At 47.3% G+C, this 26,303-nt stretch overlaps 1 protein-coding gene across 2 annotated transcripts in view; it reads left to right on the top strand.

Annotated features, from left to right (window-relative positions):
- GPCPD1 (glycerophosphocholine phosphodiesterase 1) overlaps window positions 1-26,303 on the top strand; it is a 1,217,556-nt gene that overhangs the window by 148,205 nt on the left and 1,043,048 nt on the right. For both annotated transcript variants that reach the window (XM_069608267.1, XM_069608268.1), the window contains exon 4: window positions 4,584-4,668. In XM_069608267.1, coding sequence (XP_069464368.1) covers window positions 4,584-4,668 — 85 coding nt within the window. The remainder of the gene's footprint in view (window positions 1-4,583; window positions 4,669-26,303) is intronic.

Genomic DNA, 26,303 nt, shown 5'->3' with positions numbered 1-26,303 from the left:
GAAGGCTTTTCTGCCATCTGTCAGGGGAAAACATTTCCTGATAATGACGGACCACACAGTGGCCATGCATTACCTAAACCAAAGAGATGGTGTAGGGTCACTACCTCTGTGCCGAGAGGCAATGTGGCTCTGGTATTGGGCAATTCAGGAAGGAATCTAGCCGGGGAGGAGAATGATGGCGGATGCTCTGAGCAGACAGAGTACTGTGTCCCACGAGTGGGAACTGGCTCAGGAAGTCCTTCAGGAGATCTTTGCCTTTTGAGGAACCCCTCAAGTAGACCTGTTTAATCAACCGAAAGTGCGAAAGGTATTGCTCAAGGGAATTTTCCCTCGAGAGGAGCCCTAGGGGACGCGTTTGTGGTAGAGTGGAACTTCCCACTGCTATACACGTTCCCTCTGATGCCCGTCATTCCTCAAGTCATCAGGAGGTTGAGACAGTTCGGAAACCACATGATCCTAATTACCCCGGATTGGGCCTGGAGAGTGTGTTACCCGGACCTTCTAGATATGCCCATCTGCCCTCTGTTACGTCTTCCTCCGAGAGAGGACCTTCTCTCAGAAAAGGAGGGCCAGGTTCTCCATCCAGAGTTCAGGACTCTCAAACTTCATGCTTGGTATCTGAAAGGCTGAGATGCAAGAATTGGGACCTTCCAGATGACGTCATGGAGGTGTTGCTTTCAGCAAGAAGGCCAGCAACAAAATCTTTGTACCGTTGCCGCTGGAAGAAGTTTTGCAACTGGTGCAGGGAAAAGAATGGTGATCCTATTCTATGTTCTATCCCAGAAGTGTTATCCTTCCTCTTATCACTGGCACATAGAGGTCTCAATGTTGGGACCATTAAAGGTTATCTTGCAGCGCTTTCCATTTTCAAGCGCTCTTCGGAAGAATGTTCCTATTTTAAAATTCCTTTTGATAATACAATTCTTAAAAGGACTCACCAATGTGTTTCCTCCTTCTTTCCAAGTCCCAGTTTGGGACCTTAATCTGGTTCTAAAAATGTTGATGTGTGCCCCTTGTGAGCCTATGCACAAATGTCCATTAAGATTACTAACGTTGAAAAATGTTTTCTTGGTTTCTTTAACATCTGCACGAAGAGTGATTGAGTTGCAAGCACTGTCATCTGGGCCACCCTATACTGTGTTCCACACAGAGAGGGTTGTATTGAGTGTTAAGCCCTCATTCTTACCTAAAGTTGTGTCTGATTTCCATTTGAATCAGAAGATCATTCTGCCTGCGTTCTATCCTCCACCTCATCCCAGCAAGGAGGAGGAAAGATTGCACAGGCTGGACCCGAGAAGAGCTTTAAGCTTTTACATTTCTAGGCTCTGCAAGCTTAGAGTGGACGATCAACTTTTCATTGGCTACACCGGAAGGAAGTTGGGTCAATCGGGTTCAAAACAAATTTCAAAAATAAAAATATGATAATATAAAAATTATACTCCCTCCTCCTAAAAACCTTTACACTGCTTTGGGAGTCTATCTAAGATGAGGAATACGTTCGAGGACACAAACCATTCGAAGAACAAGTTACTTACCAACTGTTAATCTTCTTCCGACTGGATGTTCCTCGAACTTATTCCTCATCGCCCTCCCATCCTACCCCTCTGTAGATTTTCCAGTGTTATTACCAATTCAACTCTCGCAAGGCTGACACCTGGCTACCTGCACTATCGATACAACAGAACAAGAGGGGAAAAAACAGAACTGAGGCCAACGCGTGCCGCGCGTGCTACTTGTATACCCGATGACGTCACCCTCGACAGAGGCCGCCGAGGGACCTCGACTTGATGACATCAACGCAGGGCGCTTTCTGCCAAGAAAAATTTCTGAAGCAGCCAAAGCTGGACGAATACATCTATCTAAGGTGAGGAATACTTTGGAGGAACATCCAGTCGAAAGAACGTTACCAGTTGGTAAGTAACCTGTTCATTTTGTAGTCTTCTTAGGAACAATGCTATGTGATGCCATTTCCTGTTTTGTCAAGGGGTGAAAGGTTGTGTTCCATTGCTTTCCATGATGTCACTTCGGGGTGGGGTCAAATGATATCACCTCCTGTGATGTCATCAGAGGTCAAGGGTCGTGTGGTGTCACATCCGCTTCCCCTGGTACTTTGGTGAAATGACGTCCCCGATTGCTGGTTGTGCTAGCAGATTCTGATACTTGGGCATTACTCTGCTTTCGGAACCTGCAGCTGTTCGAATTTGCTAAATGCAGCACACCTAACGTCTGGTTAATTCTGGAAATATTCCGGGGGGCCCAATCAATAATTGCCTGCTGTGGATGAATCACGGCAAGACTCTCCATGGGAATATCTCCATCACTTGGAAATAGTTACCAAAATAGGTTAAAACAAGACCTCCTTTTCTTTTACTGATTACACAAAAAGTGAGAGCGCTTACTTCATAAACCACAGTTGCTCGAACTCTCTTTACTCTGAGAAATGTTCCAATCAAATGTTTGTGCTTCTTATGAACTGAAATGAAAGGAGTAGCCTTCATTGTTTTTTATTCAAGAGAAACTTGGCCATACCAATTAGCCCTCTTTGGTACACCTCGAGGCTTGCCTTATATTTAAGATGAATAATAGTATTTCATGTTTTTTCTTCTCAAACTATGCATTGTATTGCGTTTTCTGCTTCTTGTATAACTTTCTTGTTGACATGATTTTTTTGTGTGGAAGAATGACTTGAAATAATGGATAAAGGTTCAAAATAATTCGGCATACAAGGCTCTTGAACCCGGAATCTACACATGAGTACAGACAGTGTAACTAACAAAAGCTTTCCTTTCTTCCCATCAATAAGTGGGGCTCGCATGACAGGTCTGGCAAACATCACAACAGCCATGTTTTGTCTAAACGTACCAGGTGAGACATAATGCAGCCATCTGTCCAAACTGGTCCAAAAGTTCAGGTCCTGGGCGAGCTAGAACTTAGTTTTTCAAATAGCTCTGTTGCTTGGCTAGCAGTCTGGGCGGAGGCTCAGAGCAGCCTGTCAAGCAATGCAAGATTAGTTTTTTTCTCAAGTAATGTTGGTTCTGACATTCTTACCCCCCAGGAAAATTACCTTAATCAACTCGAGTTCAGTAGACCATTTCCTATGTTTCTGATTTTCAGCCTGTCATCAATATAGACTCATGAATACATCTATCTGCATTGATTGTATATCTGTTTCGGGTCAGAGGTATTCATTTTAGGAAACCCCTTTGGTTAAGACACTAGAATTTCAGTGCATGCTCATAAACAGGTTGAGCCTGTGACCTCTAGGGACATGAAGTATGTTTCCTGGAAGAATGCATTTAATTGCTCGGACATGTGCATGTTGAGTCAGCTAGTTGCAGGCTGGGATTCCCTATTTTAAATGTTTCCCAAGGACAAAGTTGTGCTGGACACACTTCCTAAAGAATGGGTCTTTCTAAACGTAGCATTGGAATTAAATTTTAATTTGGAGTTTATCCTGCCAGTTTTCTTTTGAAATCCATCCACAGAAGCTGAGGCAACCAAAAATCTTGATTTTATGTAGGGCCCTCAGATGTACTTTTAATACACTAGAGATTTCAGGTCTCTGGATCATGTGTGTGACTTGAAGCAGAATGTTGTCCTAAAGCAGTACAGCCACCGATACCACGTTAGGTCATGACATGTAATTCTGGAATATTATTCTTTCAGAAAAATTGCCTCCTGTAGTGGACATCCTGCCCACTTAGTGAGACCTGGGGCAGCTTTTGTTGCTTTTCAACGGCATTTGTCCTTGGAAGCTGGGATTACTGTGATTTGTTCGTATCCGAAATGAACGAGCAAGAAAGAACCTAATGTTAGTTATTAGAAAAATAACATTCTGTTTTTCCTCCTGCGACCATTTCGGATAATCCATCACACCCACCCCATCCTCGCAGTGTCTCCGACGCCTGTTCCCATTCACTTCTGTGATCGTGACCCGGCACCACAGGGACTTTGTTTTCTTCTTTTCTTTTTACTTTAAGCGAACCGTTGCGGGGGACACCCCTGCAGCCCCCGCTCCCCTTGTTTATTATAATAATGCCACTGAATGGAGCATTTGGTCGAGGTTTTCAGCTATTCGTAATTTTCATACGGCTGAAATTCGACCAAATCTCCCATTCGGTTAATTATATTCGGTATTTTGGGGTAATACCTGGAAGCTGTACTCCTAATCTATAGTCCCCTTCGTCCATAAAGCTTTACCTACTATCCCCCTAAAAGAAACTTAGTTTTGCATTAATAAAATGACTAGTAATTGAGGCCAGGAGCATTCACAAAGGAGGTGCTGCACAGCGGATTGGTCACACATGCACCCCAGCGCAATGATTTCTTTCCCATCTATGCTGTTCGGCAGCATGATCCAGGCCCGGCCACAAAGCAAGGGATGTCCCATAAGTATGGAGGAATGGGTCTATGGATTAGGAGTACATTTCTGACTACAGTAAGTAATTTAACTGCTTGCATCGCCTACATGGGGAGCTGTGCGCTAACATGTAATTCTTTTGACACCATATATTTTTATTTCAATTAAATTTTAAAAAAATCCACATGAAAAGAACTAACTTATTGTTATAATTGTTTAACAGTATGCTCTGGAGAACAACCATCCCTACTACCAGTGGAGCTCGAGTTCAATATCGATATTTTAAAGGAAGTTTCTTAGAATCCAAGGTATGTTGATTCGTTTGCCAAGTAATTTGTTTGGTTTCTTCATCACCAATTCACATCTCTAGTATTTTCGTTTGCAGCACTAGGAATGTGAAACTGATGGTTGGCCAGTCAATACATGAGCAATAGCTTTTGTGAAACGTACATAATTCCAATATGGGTAATTAGTAATTAATATAGTTAATGTGATGGGTTTATAGTCTGATCATTTTGAATTGTGGAACTGGAAGAATGTATAATTTAACTTGTATTGAGCTCGCTTTCTTTTCAGATATAAGGAACAATTGCACAATTCTCACGGACCTCCTGTGAGGTGGAAGGCAGGGTACATCCTAACTCTCAGCATAACGTTTACTTGACCTTTGTGACATCTTTTGAATTCATTCTGTTGTGTGAATCAAATGGAACTTAATTGTTCTGGCATGTTATTTTTTTATTTTTCTCCATCTCTGTTTTCAAGTGCTTGGTTTTTATGCAAATTTTATTTCTTGGTGTTCTTTCGGTTTGGTGTAAGCATAAAAGTAATTTTAAGAGCTCAGCGAAACTCGAAGAAATGTAATGCAGCGTTTCTGGAAACCTCTTCTTGTACATCGTAGACCCTCACATGGACTATGTCTATCCTCTGGCAAGAATAAGAGTCTAGGTCCCAGGTAGTGGGGGCCTTTTATTGAAGAAAAACCCCTCCAAGGAGATGCCCTTTTTTATGAAGGAAGCTCCCATGACAGTGGCATTCATTCTGAAGTGCCAGACAACGGGCATTAAGTGTAATGCACACTTGTACACTTGTAAAGCCACCCCTTCTTCTGCAATCAAGATTTTTATTTGTAGACTTTCCCGTTGTGCTACCTGCTACTTGAGCACTCAAGCGTGCCCACATTACAGCTAAATACTTCTTCTTTATTTCTTTGAGAAACAAAGTGCAAATGGCTTCTTTTCCAACCCCTCTTAAAGTTTCTTTACCCGTTATGCACTCATTAACACGTGGTTGCCTTTTGTAGGGGGACATAAATCCAGCCTTTCATGAAAGTAGAACGTCTTAAATGGATTTAGACTGTTGTGAACAAAGAGAATCATACTTTAAGCTAATTCAGAGCACTCTTCACGAACAGAGCTCACGGTTTCTACTTAGTTGGCTGTACGTTTTTCCACATCATTCCAAAGCTATAGCATTAGAGAGGGCTAAGTGACGGCCACAACTATCCCTTATCGGTCCTTGAATACTAGAGCCTCCATTTCTCACTGGAGGTATTCAGGTATTAGTCTTCTCTGAGTCTTTGAAGATACCCTTCATTTTTGTAATTTCAACGTTGACTTCAATACCCGTTTCACCCATAGCTGCTCACGAGAGTGCAGTGTAAACAGATGGAAATAAAATCAAACTGCTCCTTTAGCACTTACAAAATTGGTGTAGAATCAAATCATCTTATGAATACCGGGGAAGAGAATATACCCTTGGTTTACAAAACCAATATACTCTTGGTTTACAAAACAGTCGGAAAACCGCATATTTAGATGTTTAATCCTCCTTCTCAGATACTAGTGACTATTCTCGTGCAGTAAGGCTTTGCATGGAATCTCATTTTTCTCCCTTCCACCCTCCCCCCGAAGGTAACCGCCTTCCTGAAATGAGCAAAAAGACATTGCAAGTCGAAATTGACACATTTATTGCTATTGATCTGCAATTGTCATGGTTGTTGAGGCAGTTTTCCGAACTGACTTTCTAAACTCCACATGGTCCTAGTATTTCTTACTCTTTTGATGGGCAGTGTGATAAATAACATACACTGCCGATTAGTATGAATATTTCAATTATTTTAGAAAAAGACAAGGTCTTAAAGAGGTACAATATAATACTCTGATTCACTGCTTGGATCAGTCACATGGTGAAATTGGCAGAAGGTTGTTTAGCAGTTGCTATATTGTGGTCGCTTCTCATCCGTGTGTTCTTCAGGCAAATGTGAAGGCCCTGGCAAAGTCTCAAAGGCCTCGTGCTCTGACAATTTATTGCTATGTAGTGTTTGCACAGGCAGCTATAGTTTCTGGTGGGAAGTTAAAACCTAGCTCACTGTGAGGAATTACATTTTGTGTGGCTGCCAGGGAGTATCCATGTAACAGTTGCAGGTGTCTGGTGAGGTATTAAATATTGGTTCCTGGGGTACAGTTTGCAATAGCCACACAAATCTAGCCATGACTTAATTAACTAGCATTTCACTTGGACATGAAATGCCAATTAAAACAATCTAGAGTCTCCAACATCATCTTTTCAACAATTACTGATGAGGTTGACTTGGTTGTGATAAATCCACTCGTTAAACGGTCATTGCTAGTTCTTCTTACCCTTCATGTCTGTAGCTCTTCATAAGTGACATTTAATGCATTCAAGCGCAAAAGCTTCCCATGTCATCTCAGAGACTCGTTGCGCCCTCTTTCCAAGGAGGTGGGCCTCCTGTGTCTCCTATTATGGTTTCTCCTAGGAGTGTGTATTGAGTTTTGTGATTGGACCCTGATATTGCATTACATCTCTTCTTTGATATGCAACTCTCTACATGATCACTAATTCCTAAGAACAGTTTGTTTCCTTTTCCTGAAATTCTTAATTGTATTTACACTTAACCCTTTCGGAAATGTGAATGAATTTAAATCTCTTAACCCATCGCCCCCTTTCTTTTCAAATGTCACACTTAAACTCCTGTGTCCTAGCACACGTCACATTGCATTTATCATAGAATTGTATTCTTGGATTTATCTTTTTGCTCTTAATGGAGAATTTAGATAAAATATTTATATATTTTTTTTTAATCCGATACCATCTTAATACATATTAGAATTCTAAAACGATTGTAAAACTGGATAAAACACAATTGTGTTGCGTACAAACTTCCCTACATGACCCATATTCCGTGGAGGTCATTATTTTGATGTATGAAGGAGAGTGTCTCTAAAGAATGCCTCATGTGGTGGTAGCCTACCTATATGTTAGAGTAGAATTCCTTTTTATCTGAAATTCTCTTCAGCTGTGAGTCCCCCAGCACTTTTGCTGGACCTTTTGGTTTATCTGATTCTGCTGAGTGATTGGGACCCGTTTTCCACACTCTCAGGCTTTTACTCTGTCTTTGGGAACCTTTTGTATCTCTTTTGGAGTTATGCTTTCCTCCAACATTATGGCATTTGTAATTTCTTACTGCAGCACACAGCACTTTCTGTGCAGTGTTTCTGGGAAGCTCCTTACGCTTTCCTTTACTTTTCTGTGATAACCTTCTGTTATCGGGGCAAGGGGATCCTTTTCATCTACACTGACGTCTATTTTGTGGAATCAGCACACCCCACCTTATGTTGAGGAAACGCAATGTATTTATTTTCCCACTTATCCTGTAACTTCCCAGTTACAGTTACAGTGGCAAGTTATGAGCAGTTATGAGCAGTTATGGCAAGTTATGAGGTGGCAGTGGATATTTTTCTCCCAACTTTTGTGAACTTGTGTTGCAGGCTGTCTTCACAACTGCAACAGGGAACACAGGGTCCACCATTCCCTTAAAATGGTGGTTCTACATTTTTCTATCCATTATAAGGAAGGCATGGTATCAAACAGCAAGACAGATAAGTGACCACAGTTCAAGGGTGTTTATTGAACTTCAACTGCGTTTGAAAAATGCCTTTCTAATCCTAAATCTAAAGATGGGAGCAAGCTACGACCATCAAAGAATAATAATGTAGTCCTAGCGGTGTCTTGCCAAAATAAAAGGGCTTATACTAATAAACCTTTTGCCAATCCTTACTTTTAAATACAAATAGTGGGGGAAACGATGTTATGCAAAAGTTAGCCTCCTTTCTCCACGTTTTCAGCCCGTGGCTTCTCTAGCACGAGAGGACCTCAGGCCTTCTATGTCAGTCGCGAGGGGACCTCGTAATCAGGCGAAATGGGAATAATGGGATCCGCATCCATTAGCGAACCCCGTTAACCCATTCCGCCTGACTCATAATGAGGCCCCAAGTCTTACAAGGGGTGAGCCTGGTAAGGGATCCTCAATGAGTGTAAACAGTGAAAAGCCAAAGAACACATTAGACAAACAGTTATAGAAATATGTATTTATGTTCATATAACACTATGAAAAATGACTACTCGCATGTAATATCACACAATACTAAATAAAAGATACATATATACAATCAGTGGAGTAGGGAAAAATATAGTAACCCCCTGCAAAAGAAGGTAAGTATTAGTATGCAGCTCCACAGAGATCCAACACTAACTTTTAAAGTCCATCCCTAAGATGTGTGGGGCATTGGTGAACATTTGGCACAAAGTTTTGTGAGCTAGGAAAAAGTTAGTGGGGGGCTTCTGAGGTTCAGTGAAGAGTTCCAAGGGGTAGAGGACAAGTTGTTCCAGTGAATATAAGTATCCCCCACTTTCAGAATGTTTGCGCAAGGAAGCGATGGCAAAGCCAAACTGTTTTAAAGGTTTGGTAACTATTGAATTTTATAAGGAGGATATAAGTTTCTATTAAGTACTGTTAAGACTCACCCCCCGTACTCTGATTCCTCTTAGGACTTTGCAGGTCCTCAGAAGAGGGTATAAGGTCCCTTTGCCTGCTGTCCGCTATGGTCCTTGATGCTCAGGGGTTGCAGGTTTGAACACTTCTCCGGTCAGCAACAAATGCTGGTGCAAGGTCTTCAGGATGGAGAATGCAGAAGAACTCAATGCAGGCCCCTCCCCCTCCCTCTGAGCACAGTACTGGATGCAGGAAAGCTGTTTTGGATAATGGCCACTGAACAGTGATGCAGGGAGACACAGTTGTGGTCAGACTTTTCCTCGTATCTCAGGTCCCCTCGATTCTGCAACCACAAACTGTGGCACAAGCTGTCGATTCCTCCAAATTTCCACGCCTCAACACAGAACAGTGACGTCTGCAGCACGGTAGCCCACATTCTGAGCTGGGCAGCCACTGGGTGATCCAGGGGCACTTGCGACAGCTCTTCTTTGCAGTGGAGAATGGATGCTCACTCCACTGCAAGGGTCGACGCTCCTTCACAGGACTTCTGAAGATCATCTACAAGACTGGGCTCTTCCAAGACAACAGCATAAATTGTTTGCCAGGCCTTCTTCCAATGGGTCCAGTCTCCTTCCACGTCTTGCAGTTGGACAGGATACTTGTCTCCTTCAGGTTTCTTCCAGGATCTTTCTGGGGGTCCTCCTTTTTATCCATAAAGCAGTTAAGAGCCGAAACTCCCACTAGCCAATCAATGATCTGGCCCATACAAACACCCAACCAGTGGTCCAATCAGGGCCACTGGTGGCACAGCTGATGCACAACATTCAGACAGACTGAAACCAGTTTATGGATTGGGACCAGATAGTCCTAACCCACTTTCTGGCAGCAAACACACATGGCCCTGCAGTAGCCTACAAAAAGCCTCTGCCTCAAACCTCAAACCAAAAAAAGAATAATTGGCCAAGCAAAACAAAAATTTTAAAATTGGCATAAAAATGCCAAAACGATGCAAGACCAAGAAAACGCAGAATCCATGATGGCCTCCCTGAAAAACCGCAACACCAGACGTTTGTGGGAACTCTTGAAATCGAGTACAAAGGCTGAAAATGCAATGATAGTGGATGTTCCAGAAGCAGCGTGGATAGAGTATTTCTCAACTTTCTACGAAGAACGAACAACAGTAATAAAGAAAACTCCACAACATTTGCCAAAGCAATGGAACATTAGATACGATATTGAAGACATTACCAACATAATAAAAAAACTAAATACATCAAGGGCACTGGGGCCAGATGGCATGTCGAACGCAACATTAAAACAAAATCCAGAAGTTTGGGCACAATTCTGTGGTAAAATTATAGATCTGATTAACCGCACGAAAAAGGTCCCAGAGTCCTGGAAAATAGCAACACTAATCCCAATATACAAACCGGGATCATCAAAAGAACCAAAGAATTATCGACCACTGGCGCTCCTGGATCCACTAGGGAAACTTTTTGCTAACTTGATACTGACAAGATTAAACATTTGGGCAAAACAAACAAAACATCAAGCGGTGCGCCAAACAGGATTTGTGCGCAATGTCGGAACAAACGGGAATCTCATGATTCTAAATCTGATGAAACAAGAAGCAGAAAGAACAAAAACAAATACAATAGTAGCGTATGTCGACTTGAGCCTTGCCTATGATAAAATCAATAGAGACCTGCTGTGGAAGAAACTAGAACAATGGAGATGCCCTAGTGACATCCTAGAACCAATTAAACTTTTGTATTCCAACACAAAAATACAAGTAAGAATGACAGCGGATGGAATAATAACAAAGCAAATAAACACCTGGCATGGTCTAAAGCAAGGGTGTCCGCTAGCAGCGGCACTGTTCAGTTTGTTTACGTCGGATTTTGAAGAGGCTATAAATACACCAACCATCAACCCACCAAAATTAAATGCGACTGCAGTACCTTGTTTGATCTATGCAGACGATATCATCTTATTAGCAAAAACACTGTGCGGATTACAAAAAGCTCTTAACAAAACCTATGAATACATGGAACAAAATGAACTGACAAACACTAAGAAAACAAGAATCATGCACCTAACAAAGAAGAATTCAAATGGGAAAAAAACATTCCAATATTACCTCCAGGAAGAGAAACTGATCCAGGTTACAACTTATAAATATCTAGGGATATGGATCAACCAATCTCTGACAGAAGCACCATGGGCAGAACAGCTAAAAGCAAAAACTAGAATGTTAGCCAGACAAGGCCTGTCAATACATAAGAAATTCGGAACATTTTCACTTAAACCAGCGGTAACCTTTTATAAGCAAAAAGTGACAGCGATCCTTGCATACGGTGCTGAAACTATGATTAACCATGATAGAAGCATATGGATGAAATTGGAAGCGATTTATTGGAGAAAAGTACTAAGTCTACCCGAGAACATGCCTATGATACGGATACGCTATGAATTGGGCCTCCAATCATTAGAATCAATAATCGAATGGAAAATAATAGACTTCTACAGAAAAATGAACAGCGAAGAAAAGATACCGGCATTGGAAATCCTAAGAACTTCAAAAGTACACGTAAACAATGTTACATTGGACAAATGGAAAGAAGCAGCCATGTGTATATGTAACAAAAAAGGAATCACACTGGAGACATTAACGAAAATGCCTCAAATCGCAAAAAAAGATGCTGAGTAGACCCGATTGGATTGAAACTCAAGTGCAGAAAGATCAATATAAAATGACACTCAAATGCGAGGGAGAAGAAGGAGCACTTAATCAACTTCCAAATTACTTAAAATTATATCCGGATCGAAGAATTAGAGACATGTTTCTAAGATTCAGACTGAACCTACTGCCAACAAGAGAAGTACAGGGGAAATGGAGCCAATATAAAAGTGCAAATAGCGACTGCAGATTCTGCCAAACAAGAGGAAAAACCGAAACGCTCTATCACGTAATTATGGAATGCGAGGCACTAAATCAAAAGAGACTGCTCTTTAGCGCCAAATACTAGAGTGCCACAGTAAAAATGGAAAAAGAAGAAAGATGGAGTCACATCTTAATAGGAAATAATAGAAAGATGGTCGCAACCATAGTTCACTTCTGGGAAAACATTACGCTGGACAATAGTAACAGTAATGAAGAAGGATAAAAGATAAATGATGTCTGGTGTTTGTTTGTGAAATTTTTTAGAAGGAGAATAATGTAAACTGAATGTGAATGATAAATGTAAGGATTAAGATGTAAACCAAATGCATTTTAATAAAAAAAAAAAGCCTCTTCTTTCCCGGGCACTGGAAGTCTGTTTAAGGATTTTATTGTCCTCACAGGACAAGAAGGGTTAGTGACAAGATGGACAAGGGACAAACAAACCTTGCGGCATGGCCATGTTTGGACACTAGGCATAGTAGGAAGCCAAACACATTAAAGCTAAATAAAATGACATAAAACACACGCCCACTCAACATGAGCCTGATGCACCAGAGTGCCCAGCGTGTAGAGCCCATGTCTGCTTCGGATCCCCAATGAGGAGTGTGACTTTGCAGAAAGATCCATGAGGTGGTAGCTTGGAATCGGGACACTGTTAAGGGAACCAGCACATACAGTGCACCCAAGCCTCTCTGCTCCATTATCCGAGAAGCTAACGGCCCGATTGTGATATGGAGTCCAACACCTCCCACCAGCCATTGTGGGGAAGAGGTGCCGTTTGGGCACTCCACAGGACGGCTTTATTGTCCCACAGCCCTCGGAGGCACACTCTTGTGTGAAGTGGTCCAGAGCCTGTTGTGAATCTTGAATTTGACTGCTGCAGGAGTGAAGAGACCAGCAGGGTAAAGGGCCTTGCAGACTAGACTATGAAGGGTCGAGTGAAGCTGCCCCACCCCACAACTGCCTGAATCACACAGGAAGATCTGCTGGACCCACAACTTTCATGGGCATACCACCCTGCGCGAAGCAGCCCCAGAGTGCGCTGGCACACCCCAATTTGACCCGCTGTATGGAGGAGGAGAGAACAGCAGAGCGAAGCAAATAGTGGCGCACCTGGCAGAGAGCAAGCCCAGCCAACCCATTCCAAAATTGATTGATTGATGGATGGATGGATGGATGAGTGAGGAAGCTGACCCTGCAGCGTTGGAGGTCTCAATTCAAGCAAGCGCACCGGGTGGACCCCCGGGGAGGATCTAAGAGCGGACCCCCTGTCATCTGAAGGTTGGTACTCTGACACCGACCTGAATCCTGCCCCGGTGGGGTCGTAGATTGGGCAGGTCATCCCAGCTACAGCTTGCCGACGCTGTCCTGTGTGAGAAGAGGCGAGCAGTTGGACCCCAAACCTGGCGCAGGAATGGCCAAAACCCCTGGCAAACAGAAGCAGGCAGATTTAAAGGCCATGCTGACCATGCAAGGCCCAAAGGAGAAGCATGTGCTATTGGCCACTGTGCAAGTCCATGCGCCGGAGACGACTGGGGATCGCCAAGATGAGTTGGCTACCAAATCTGGAAGGAAACAGCTACTGTCGGAGCTCAAACAAAATAGAGTTTGCGGGGCAGACTTTTGAAGTCTCTAACGAAGCTAAATGACCACTTGCGGTCAGTGGAAAAAAGGATGGACGACTGGGAGGCAGCGCACTGCGAACACGAACAGGGGCAAATAGACCCCCAACACAACTCCTTACTGTAGAAGACCAGGTGGAACAAATGTGGCTACGCCAGAAAGATGTGGAAAACCACTCCTGATGTAATAACGTCCGCATCCAGTGGATTCCCCTCCGAGTGAAAGACCAGGAGCTAGAGGAATACTTGTGAACGTGCTTTTGCCACCTGCTAGTCCCGGGGAATGATGAGGAGCTCATTTTGGACTGAACCCATAGAGTATATTCTCTAGTGGATCTTTCATGGATTCACATGCTGTGAATATTTCCCGTCGACAGGCTGGGAAACCTTGGTAACTTTAATATAGCTGTTTTCCTATGGAAAACTTCGACAATGAGTGTCCTATCAATGCCTTTATGGGTGCTTTAGGCTACACCAATAGGACGTCAAGTATAAATAGCCCGCCCCCGCGACTTCCCTTCAGATTTCAACTGTCTCCAAACTGTTGGGATCACCTTGTGTTCTCTCTTGAGAATCTGCTCTTCGTATTTCTATGCAGCCTTCACTGTTCCAGTGTGTTTTCAGGCCCCATCATGTCATCTGTGGGCCAGAAGAAGTTGTTATTTTCGGCTGTGTGAGACCTGCGGCCTCAAGAACTTTTATGAAGGGGACGGCCATGCGGACTGTTTGTACTGCCTGTACCCTAATCATTCAGTGGAGAACTGTGACATTTGCCAGGGGTTCTCCCAGAAGACGCTCAAAGACCGTAGCCGGCGATTGATTTGCTGGTTGAACGAAGGAACCAATCCGGGATTGGAAGTAGGTTTGGCAAGAGGGGGCAAGTCCTCTACTCCTTCGGCAAAGAGGTCTCCTTCGCATCAGAGGGCACAGTCTGCGTAGCCAACCCCTAAGTAGCAGTGCACAGGGACAGCCCTGGCGTCGGATTTAGGAATTGGCAGCGAGTCATCCGTGGCACGGTCGGTGCAAAAAGGCACGGGGTCGGGTGGCCCCTCTCCGGACATGCCTGCACCGCAAGCTGAGAAGTCGAAGGATTCGAGTTGCCGGCTGGAGAAATAGTCAGAACCATTGTGCTAGCCCGCTGCATCAGACAAAGGTAAGTCGCGGTCACATTCGTCGTCGTCGACGAAGAAGTCAACTTCGAAGGACTGGCATCATTCGTCTTCTGGCCATGAGTCTTCCAGACAACACGCCAGCTCTGCATCCAAGCTGTCCTCTTCGCCGGCGAAAGCCAGGCCGCTGGCTGGGGCCTCGATTCCGATGACTAGCGATTCGAGGAACCCCCCGTTGACTATCACTTTGCTGCCTGCAGTCCCTTTGTCGACCATGCCGGCAACGACCCCATCTTTGGCCTTGCTGTCTACCACGAAGTCAAAGTCTGCTTCGTCAATGGCTGCTTCAGTGGGAATGGAACTACTGAGGTCCTCTGCTCAGCTGGTGGCCGATGGAGGTCCGTTGCTTTAGGGGAAGTGCCGTGGCAGTCTGGGGCCGGCTCTGCTCCCTTGCTCCCGATAGAGAATCATCGGTTTCTCGATCTTTTGGTGTATGATCCTGCAGCCGGTCGTTCCATCCACGTCGGGCAGCCTAGGGGCTGTTCCGCCTTAGAATCCGTTAGTCAATCCGCACTCCCTGCTCTCAATGCAAGTGCTGACTACGCTGCAGTCGCTCCTGGGACAGTTGGATGCCTGGCTCCCGGTGCCCTGAGCCCTGGTGGAGCCCTTGGGCAGGATTTGCCAGCCGTATGCTGGCAGAAGGAAGTTTTGGGTGCCCCTCGCCAGGGTCAACCGCGAAAGTCTCCCCCAGGTCGGCCGCCTGTACCATCGCCTAGGGGGTTCACCCCTCCTCGTAGGGATCAGGGAGAAGGGGAGCTGGTGGAATCTGAGCCGATAGCGTCCCACAAGACACGCTCTTGATGGTTGTGCTCGTCGTCTCCCAGGTGGGCGGATGCCTGAGATACAGACCCAGAGATGGATCCCCTGAGCAGCCCGGCGCAGCCTTATCCGTCAGATGATGTGGGAGCATTTCATGCCATGATGGCAAAGGCTTGCCATGAGTTTGACCTCACTCCAGAAGATGAGAGGAAAGACTTTTTTTTTTTTTGTCTGATTATATGGGGAAGGTGGTCTTCTCTATCCCCATCTTGGACCTCGTGTGGCAGGAAGGGCTTTGCACGATGTGCCATCCGTTCACAGAGGCTGTGATCAAGGTCTGCTTAGAGAAAAAGTTCAAGGCGTCGGAGTCAATGCCAAAGTGCCTCATGTCACAGCCCACTCCAGAGTCGCTGGTGTCGGCAGCAGCCAGCAGGAAAGCACGTAGCCAGCGTAAGTGTACGACTTGCCCGGACAAGGAGGGCCGCAAGCTGGATGCTTTTGGCAAGAAGGTGCTTACGGTGGGGGATACGACTGTCAAGGCGGCCAACTCTTTGGCGATCATGGCCCGCTACTGGACCATCTGCCTGAGCAGCAACGAAAGGAAGCAATGATTCTGGTTCACGAGCGGGTGGAAGTCTCCAATCACAACTTTAATATTGCTGCGGACCTGGCAGAATCTGGGTTTAAACAGATAAATAATGGGGTCATCCTCCGGCAGCAGGCCTGGCTGTGCTGTAACGATTTTCAACCTGCGGTTCAGTACAAGGTGGTCAACATGCCTTGCGAGGGAGAGCAGCTGTTTGAGGAGAAGATTGACGAGTCACTGATGATCATGAAGGAGGACTCTGATACGGCAAGGTCCCTGGCAACTCTGCCGGGTAGGTGTTTTTTTTTCGCCCCTTTACCTGATTTCGGGGAGCCTCGGGGGAACGCCAGGTTTGCAGAATCTCGCAACAAAGGCTACAGTCTCTCCAGCTATTCCTCCAGGGTTTCTGACAATCTTTCCAGTCAGCTCAACGGAACAAGAACTATCAAAATGTGTTAAGGAGGGGTCCGTCGTCCTCCGCTACTAGCGGCCGGCAGTCCAAGCCTCAAAAATGACTGCCATATGGGCAGTCAACTGGGACGGAGAGTGGCGCATCATGTCGACGAGTGGCATTTGATTACGATGGAATGATGGGTGCTGGATTTGTCCGCAGCTCTATTCCACCGGTGAAGGTATCGCAGCTGCACCTACAGGTCTTGCAGCAGGAGATGCGTTTGATGCTGCAGAAGGGGGTAATAGAGAAGGTTCTGGCATCGGAGAGAGGCAAATGAACCTACTCTTGTCATAAAAAAACTGAATGGGAAATGGTGCCCCATACTGGACCTACGGCCACTGAACAAAAATGTGAAACGCCAAAAGTTCAGGATGCTAACGTTGCAGGATGTCATTTGGAAGGTTCAGCCAGGGGAATTTTTGGCGTTGTTGGATCTCGAAGATGCTTATTTCCACATCTCGGTGCACCCCAAACATCGCAGGTTTCTACGGTTCGTGGTCGGCAATGAGCATTACCAGTTCCGGTTGCTCTCGTTTGGCCTCAGATTTGCGCCTAGAACGTTCCACAAGTGCCTCGTTCTGGTGGCGGATTACCTCCGCAGGGAGGGTCAACATGTTTATCCGTACGTGGACGACTGGTTGTTCAGGGGGCGACTCGTCAGCAGAGTCTCCAAGCAGCTATGCTCCTGTTGCAGCGTCTGGGCTTTGCGGTCAACTCCGTCAAATCTTGTCTGATGCCCTCCAGGAACTTGGTTTTTCTAGGAGCACAGTCTCATACACAGTTCAATCTGGTGAAGCCATCGCTCAAAAGAAAAGAGAAACCTTTAACCATGGCGGGCTCCTTCGGGCCGGGGACATTGGTCACGGTCCGCGTACACATGTCTCTTCTCGGCACCATGGTGTCCTGCATCCCACTCATCCTTAATAGGTGGCTTTTCATGCAGCCAGTGCAGGAGTTTCTCGCATCAAGATGGTTACAGGTCCTCGGTGCCTGGTCCGACAAGGTTCTCATCTCCCGTAATCTGGTAGATGCCCTGCAGTGGTGGACTCGCTCTGACAACATAGTGAGGGGTGTGCCCCTTGTGGAACTGGATTTTCAGTACACAATCATGACGGACTCTTCCCAGGTGGGTTGGGGGGAGCACCTCGACCAGTTTCTGGTCCACTGCCTGTGGACCTTCAAGGAGACTTACTTACTCATCAACATTCTGGAGATGAAGGCGGGCCACTGGGCACTGAAGTATTTTCTTCCCCTCATACAGGGCTCCGTGGTACGGATTCTGACAGACACCACCACCACAATGTATTCTCTGCGCAAACAGGGCAGCACGCATTCACAGTCTCTGTCCCGGGAGGCTCAAGCGGTCTGGCACTGGGCCATCGCACACAGGATTCGCTTTGTGGCTTACTATTTACCGGGGGTTCAAAACGTTCAGGCAGATGCTCTCAGCAGAGAAACCACTCGGATGCACGAGTGGCAGCTGAAGGAAACCCAGGTGGCATGGATATTCAAGAAATGGATGACTTCCCCCTCTGGACTTATTCACCAGCCCAGAAAACAAGCAGTGCCGTCTCTATGCCAGAAGGGTGGCTCATCCTGCCTCGAAGGAGGACGCGTTCTCATTCCCGTGGATGTGCCTGTTTGTGTACGCGTTCCCTTAGTTTCCTCTGATCTGGAAGATGATCCAGATGGTGCGGAAGGTTCCATGCAAGGTAATCCTGGTGGCCCTATTCTGGCCCCAGACAGACCTGGTTCTCGGACCTTCTTCACCTAGCAGTGGGCGACCCTCTTCATCTGTGGTCCGAGCCAGATCTGCTGTTGCATGATGACGGAAAGGTTGTGGCATCATGACCCAGGATCCCTCAGACTTACAGCGTGGCTCCTGACCACTCCGAATTTGGACACACAAAGATTCTGTGGGACTGTCGCCGCATTTTGGCTGCCACAGGGGCGCAGTCTGCCAATGTGTCTTGCAGTCAAAAGTGGAAAAGGTTCTGTGCCTGGTGCTCGACGCAGCTGGAGTAGCAACCATTACAGGTTTCTCTGCCACAACTCCTGCCAGATCTTCTACGGTTGACGGAGCGGGGTCTGGCGTTGCCTTTGATCAAGGGCCACTTGGCTGCTATCTCCAGGTTCACGAGGCAGCACAACCTCTACACTTCTGTTCAGCGACAGATTGATTAAGCATTTCCTCAAAGGCCTTTTCCGGACGTCCATCCCCCCTTCCCCACCCCCCCCCCACCCACCATCGAAGACGTTTTCTCCGGTCTGGAGTCTCAATGTGGTACTTTCAGCCCTCATGAAACCACTGTTTGAGCCTACGTCCACAACGACGGTGCAGCTTCTCATGGGGAAGGTCGCTTTTCTAATGGCCATTACATCTGGCAGGTGGGTTTCCAAACTTCAGGCTCTCATGGACCCGCCGTATCTGCGTTTCATGAGGGACAAGGTTCTCCTGTCTGCGAATCGTCACTTTATTCCTAAGATTCCGTCAGAGTTTCACAAGAAAACTATGATAGCCTTGCCCAACTTTTTTCCAAAGGCTACTAATCCGGCGGAGAAAGCGCTGCAGTCCTTCAAGTCATCGAGGCAACTATTTTGAGCTTTCTGCCCAGCCAAAAGGGGGAAGGCGATTTCGAAGCAAGGCTTTCACGTTTGGTGCCATCTACGATTTTCCTTCTGCCACGAGAAAACAAGCAAGCCTTTGCGGTCCACTCCCTGGGCCCATTCTACGAGGTCTGCGTCGTCGCATACCACTCAGTGAGCTTTGCCAAGCAGCGACATGGGCGGTGCTGCATACCTTCACCAGACACTGTCTGGGGCAACAACATGCAGAGGATGTGCAGGTGGGGCGTGCAGTCCTCCAGTACCTGTTCCATTAACGTAGGCCCTGCAGCTTCTTGGGTTTTGGTTTTACTAATGTTTTCGGTCATGATAACTGAAAATTGATGTTTTTCTATTGTTGGCTCAGGGGTATTGTCTGCCTGTTATGCACCTCCAGATTCTTGTACTGCTATGTAGTCTATTCACAGCATGGGAATCCATGAAAGATCAAGATCAATGCTGGAGAAGGGAGTAGTTTCTTACCTGTAACGCCATTTCTCCAGCATTGGATCTTTCATGGATTCACATGCTTAGAATATTCCCCGTCGTCAGACTGGGACCCCTCGGTACACATATATAGCCCTTTCCAAAGGAAAAACTTTTGACACTTTTGTGTCCTATCTACGTCCTTCTAAGACCCGCCTACGCATGCTCCGCAGGCCGTGCTAGTATAAGAGGCCCGCCCCCGCGGCTCCTCCTCAGATTTCAACCGTCTCCAAAGTAGTGGGATCTCCTCGTGTTGTCCTGTTTTATACTAGGTTGCGTCATTGGATTTCGAGTAATGTCCTCTGTGTCAGGTAAAGCGCTGTTCCGTCCTTGCGCGACATGCGGCTTAAAGAAGGTTTACGAGGGGGACGGACATATGGACTGCATATATTGCCTCCACCCTCACCATTCGGCGGATACCTGCGACATATGCAAGGGGTTTTCTCAAAAAACCCTCAAAGACCGGAACCGACGCCTGGTGGCATGGCTGAATGATGGAGCGGGGGCATACCCCCTCGGAGCTGGGCTCCACACAGTCGGCGAAAACATCACGCCGCGCGGCCTCGTCGGAACCACCGGCGAAGAAATCTAGACCGTCGGAAAAAGAGTCGTCTGGAAGTCACTCCGCTAGAGACTCCTCGGCAAAGAAATCCTCCTCATCAAAAAAGCATGAGAAGGAAAGGAAATCCTCCTCTGGCGATCATCACAGATCGACCACGAGCACAGTGTGGAGAAGGCGGGACCGCCAAAACCACCTGCGAAGGCTTCGTCGTCGACGGCGGTCCAGTCATCGGCCGCCGCCCTGCCACTTGCACAGGGGGCATCCACCGTCCCATCGACAATGGCGTCGACGAGGGCCCTACAGGAGGCCTGGAGGCCTTTGACCCGACCCCCCCCGCAGCCTTTGCTACAAGAACAAGCTATGCTGCTGTCCTCGGAGGACGAGAACGAGGGAGTTGCTGGCCCAACAGACCTAGGGCTACGAGCGGTTGACAAGTCGTCGACGAGGGCATCCGTTACACCGGTATCTGCCCCTCTCCTCAATCCTCAATCGGTTTTGTCGTTGGATATTCTGTCCACGCTTCAGTCCTTGTTGCAGTCGTTGGACCAGCGGCTACCCCAGGCAAGCCTGCCACAGTCACTCGTCGACGAGCCGGGCCCGTCCCGTCAACCGACGCACCCACGCACGCCAATCTCAACACTGGCACAGGAGGAAGGTGAGCTGCCAGATTCGGAGTCTGACAGGGGAGCCATGTCGGATATCTCATTATCCCCCTCCAGGGATCCTACCTGGGAGTCAGAGGCGGAGTTGGAAAACCCCAGAAGCCCAGCTCACCCGTCACCTCCGGACGACATTGCGTCATTCCATTCTATGATGGAGAAGGCATGCAAAGAATTTGGTCTGTCCCAGGAAGAACATAAAAAGGACTGTGTTTTGTTCGACCACATGGGCAAGAGAAGGAGGTCGGTGTTCTCGATACCAATACTAGACCATGTATGGAAAGAGGGGTTGCAGACAATGAGACACCCATTCTCAGAACCAGCAGTGAAAGGACGCCTAGAAAAAAAGTTTAAGGCTCCAGAGTCTACCCCCAAGTGTTTATCCTCCCAACCAACACCGGACTCGGTGGTGTCGGCGGCAGCAGCGAGGAAGGCAAAGGCACAGCACAAGTGCACGACTCCTCCTGAGAACGAGGCGAGACGCCAAGATGCCTTTGGCAAGAAAGTGCTCTCCGTGGGAGCGACCACAGTAAAGGCCGCAAACTCTCTGGCAATTGTGGCCAGATACGATCGGGAGATGTGGCAGACTAGCTCCGTTGCTTCATCATCTTCCAGAGGAACAGAGGAAGGCGGCGATGCTACTGGTCCGAGAGGGTGAGGAAGCCTCAAATCACGCAATAAACATCGCGGTGGATCTCGCTGAGTCAGGCTTCAAGCAAGTCAACAATGGGGTGGTATTGCGTCGACAGTCATGGCTTAAGTGTACCTACTTCAGGCCAGAAGTGCAATACAAGGTCTTAGATATGCCCTTTGAGGGAGACCTTCTTTTCGGTGAGAAGGTGGACGAGGCCCTAAAAGGGATGAAAGAAGATTCGGACACAGCACGTTCATTGGGGGCCCTCCAGAGTGGCAGAAGTTACAAGTCTTTTCGTCCCTTTTAGAGGGGCTTCAGGTAATTCAAGATTCTCTTCTGGAGACAGATCCTTTGCCAGATTGGCTTACCCCTCCCAGGGATACCGACGTGCCTCACAATCGGCTAACAGTCGACGAAACTTCCAGTCTTCCAGAAAACGACCATCATACCCATCGTCGTCGAGAGACAAGCAAAATAAAGATCAGCAGTGACATACCACAAACCGTTCTGGGGGTAAGAGTTTCAGCATATGTCGACGAATGGGAAAGGATAACGACGGACCAATGGGTGTTAGACACCATAAGAAACGGACACTCTCTGCAATTCAAACACAACCCTACGCAAATTCCACCTGCGTTCACCGCTCAGTCCCATATGAAGGTACTGCAACAAGAGGTTACACTCATGTTAGCGAAGGGCATGATAGAATTAGTTCCAACATCACAGAGAGGTCAAGGAGTCTACTCAAGATACTTCGTCGTAAAAAAGCCGAACGGAAAATGGCGTCCCATTCTAGACTTACGCGATCTCAACAAGTCCTTAAAGAGCCTGAAATTCAAGATGCTCACTCTGCAGGAAGTGATCCGCGCAGTTCAAAAGGGAGATTTCCTGGCATCCCTGGATTTACAGGACGCGTATTTCCATATTCCAATGTGTCGGAAACACAGGAAATTCCTACGTTTTGTAATAGGGCAAACTCACTACCAATTCACGGTTCTTCCTTTCGGGCTCAAGACCTCCCCCAGAACGTTCACAAAATGCCTGGCTCCAGTGGCTGCCTGGCTAAGGAAGCAAAGCCACCATGTATACCCATACCTCGACGACTGGCTGGTAAGGGGATCCTCCCCAGCGTCGACCAACACAAGTCTGCAAGCCACCATGCAGCTTCTACAACGGCTAGGATTCGCCATAAACTTCGAGAAATCCTCTCTGCGGCCATAGAGAACGCTGGTATTCTTGGGGGCACAGTTCGAGACTCAGTTAGGGCTGGTGAAACCTTCCCTCGACAGGACCTCAAGACTCATTCAACAAGCGGCCCGGCTACGGCGAAACACCAGGATCTCAGTGAGAAAGTATGTTTCGGTCCTAGGGGCCATGGCATCCTGCAACCATCTGGTGAGAAACTGTCGACTATTCATGAGGCCAGTCCAAGAATTCCTCGCGGACCGATGGACACAGGCTCAGGGATCGTGGTCGGACAGGATAACCGTCGACGACGACAAGCTACGTCGGACCCTTCAGTGGTGGCAGAGTTCCCACAATCTGAACAACGGTGTGCCCCTACAGGAGCCGCAGTTTCAGAGCACCATAGTTACGGATGCGTCCCTAACCGGATGGGGAGCGCACATGGGTGCTCTCCAAACGCAAGGTCGCTGGTCTCCAACGGAGTCACTCCTACACATAAACGTACTGGAACTCAGAGCGGTACGATGGGCTTTGAAGGCGTTCCTACCACACATCAAGAGTTCGCGAGTGCGGATACTGACCGACAATACAACAGCCATGTTTTATCTGAGGAAACAAGGAGGGACACGATCAAGGACTCTTTCCATAGAAGCCCAGAAACCATGGCATTGGGCATCGAAGCACGAAATTTCCCTCGTGGCTCATCACCTTCCAGGAGTGAGGAACGGCCAAGCCGACTCCCTCAGCAGAAGTATGGCCCAGATACACGAGTGGGAAGTGGACACGGGTCACTTGAGGAAAGTGTTCGAGAAATGGGGTCACCCCCCCTCTGGACGCCTTCGCGACCAAAGACAACAAGAAATGCGAGCAATTTGCAAGCAGATGGCCCCAAGAGGGTTCGGTGGGGGAGGCGTTCTCCTTCCCATGGACGGACATGTTCCTCTATGCTTTCCCCCCGTTTCCCCTCATATGGAAAACAATACAGTGGATACGCAGATACAATTGCCGGGTGATTCTAGTGACACCATACTGGCCGAGGCAACCATGGTTCTCAGACCTCCTCCATCTATCGCTGGAACATCCCATAGCGTTTCCGAAAGTCCCGTACCTTCTATCCCGGGACAGAGGCACGGTGTGGCATCACGACCCGGACAGTCTCAACCTTACGTCCTGGCTCCTGACTTCTCGGAGTTTGGCGCTTTAGACATTTCAGAGGATTGCCAAAAAAATTCTACAGGCGGCTAGAGCCCCTTCTACTAACACATTTTACTCCTATAAGTGGCAGAGATTCTGCGAAAGGTGTAGAGGACAACCGGGCCTACAACCATTGTTGGTGACGCCGGAACAAGTTCTACCTTACCTGCTCCTCTTGGCAGAAAAGGGATTGTCCCCCTCGTCGATAAAGGTACACCTGGCAGCCATCTCGAGGTTCACAAGGAAGAGGCAGTCGTCTCCTCTATTCAGTGACAGACTGGTAAAACACTTCATGCAGGGTTTATTTCGAGCTTTTCCCCCGGTGAAACGTTTTCCCCCGACGTGGAGCCTCAACACAGTGTTGGCAGGCTTGATGAAACCGCCTTTCGAGCCTATGGCCACGACCGACATAAAATTAATTTCGTGGAAGTTGGCATTCTTGATAGCTATCACATCAGCCAGACGTATCTCGGAACTGCAAGCGCTGGTCGTGGACCCGCCCTACCTAAGATTCTTTAAGGACAAGGTAGTCCTGGCAACTAACCCTATGTTCGTCCCGAAGGTTCCGACGGTATATCACAAACACTCATCCGTGGTTCTGCCTACTTTCTTCGCCACTCCATCATCGGGAGCAGAAAAAACTCTTCATACCCTGGACGTTAAGAGGGCTCTGAAATTCTACTTACATCGTACACAAGACTTCAGGGCTACCCGGCAACTGTTCGTCGCATATGGTCCGTCGACGAGAGGAAAAGCAATCTCTAAACAGGGATTGGCTAGATGGGTCTCATCGACGATTGCTTTTTGTCACTCTAAGGCCGGAAGGCCACTGCAAGGACATCCGAGAGCTCATTCTACAAGGTCGATGTCCTCCTCAACAGCGCTATGGGCTGGGATTCCGCTGACGGACATATGCCAAGCTGCTGCATGGTCAGTGCCCCACACGTTTACCCGCCACTACTGCCTTGCCAGGCAGCATGCAGACGAGGTGCAGATGGGAAGAGCTGTCCTGCGCCATCTGTTTCAGTAAGGTAAGCTCCTCCCTGTGGAGATTCTGTGTCTACCGTTTTAAGGGCGATATACTTTGTGGGCAACGTTATATGACTTAACTTATCCCTACGGTAGATATGCATTGTGTAGTAGGGTGAGGATATATATATAGTTACATTACATTCTCACCGCTGTCTTAAGCGTTACTGCTATACAATCTATTCTAAGCATGTGAATCCATGAAAGATCCAATGCTGGAGAAGGAAATAGTTTCTTACCTGTAACTCCATTTCTCCAGCATTGGTATCTTTCATGGATTCACATGCGCCCGCCAACCTCCCCGTATGTAATGTATGTGATAAATTTAACCCTTCCTACTTTGGAGGGGCCGTAATCTGAAGGGGAGCCGCGGGGGCGGGCCTCTTATACTAGCACGGCCTGCGGAGCATGCGTAGGCGGGTCCTAGAAGGACATAGATAGGACACAAAAGTGTTTCCTTTGGAAAGGGCTATATATGTGTACCGAGGGGTCCCAGTCTGACGACGGGGAATATTCTAAGCATGTAAATCCATGAAAGATACCAATGCTGGAGAAATGGAGTTACAGGTAAAAAACTATTCCCTTCTCCAGCATTGGTATCTTTCATGGATTCACATACGCCCTCCGGCCGCCCCTGCAGGCAAACGTACGTTTTGGGTTTCCTCCATTTTGGCGAAGTTAAAATCTGAAGAGAAGTCGCTGGGCGGGGCTATTTATACTGGACGTCCTATTGGTGCAGCCTAAAACACTCATAAAGACGTCGATGGGACACTCAGTGTCGAAGTATTACATAGGAAAACTGCTATATTAAAGTTACTGGGGTTTCCCAGAATGACGACGGGAAATATTCACAGCATGTGAATCCATGAAAGATACCAATGCTGGAGAAATGGAGTTACAGGTAAGAAACTACTCCCTTCCTCTGCACAGGTCTGGAGGAACCTGCTTTCTGATGTGCTGACGCAGGTCCACTTTTTCAAACAGAAAGAGCGAGTCTCGGCAGCGGTGAGAGCTAGAGGCTCCCTGACCTTCCGCAAACTGTTTCAAGACATAGCCCTGGGGATCCTTGCCAGGCGGTGCCGGTTCAACCCTCTCACAACCTGACTTCCAGAGACAAAATATAAATGGGGGCTCCCATGGAAGCTGCTCTTCGAGCACCTGGACTGTAGGCTCGTGATTGGATCAGAGAAGGAGGCAGAAGAATTCCTTAAGCTGGCGGAGGAGGGGAAGGCAGAGCCCTGAGATGGAAGAAATTCACCCC

This window comes from Ambystoma mexicanum, chromosome 4q (assembly GCF_040938575.1).
Source record: "Ambystoma mexicanum isolate Mex_15411 chromosome 4q, UKY_AmexF1_1, whole genome shotgun sequence".
Lineage (NCBI taxonomy): Eukaryota > Metazoa > Chordata > Amphibia > Caudata > Ambystomatidae > Ambystoma > Ambystoma mexicanum.
The sequence above is the reverse complement of the archived record's forward strand: the minus strand, read 5'-3'. Positions and strand labels throughout refer to the sequence as shown.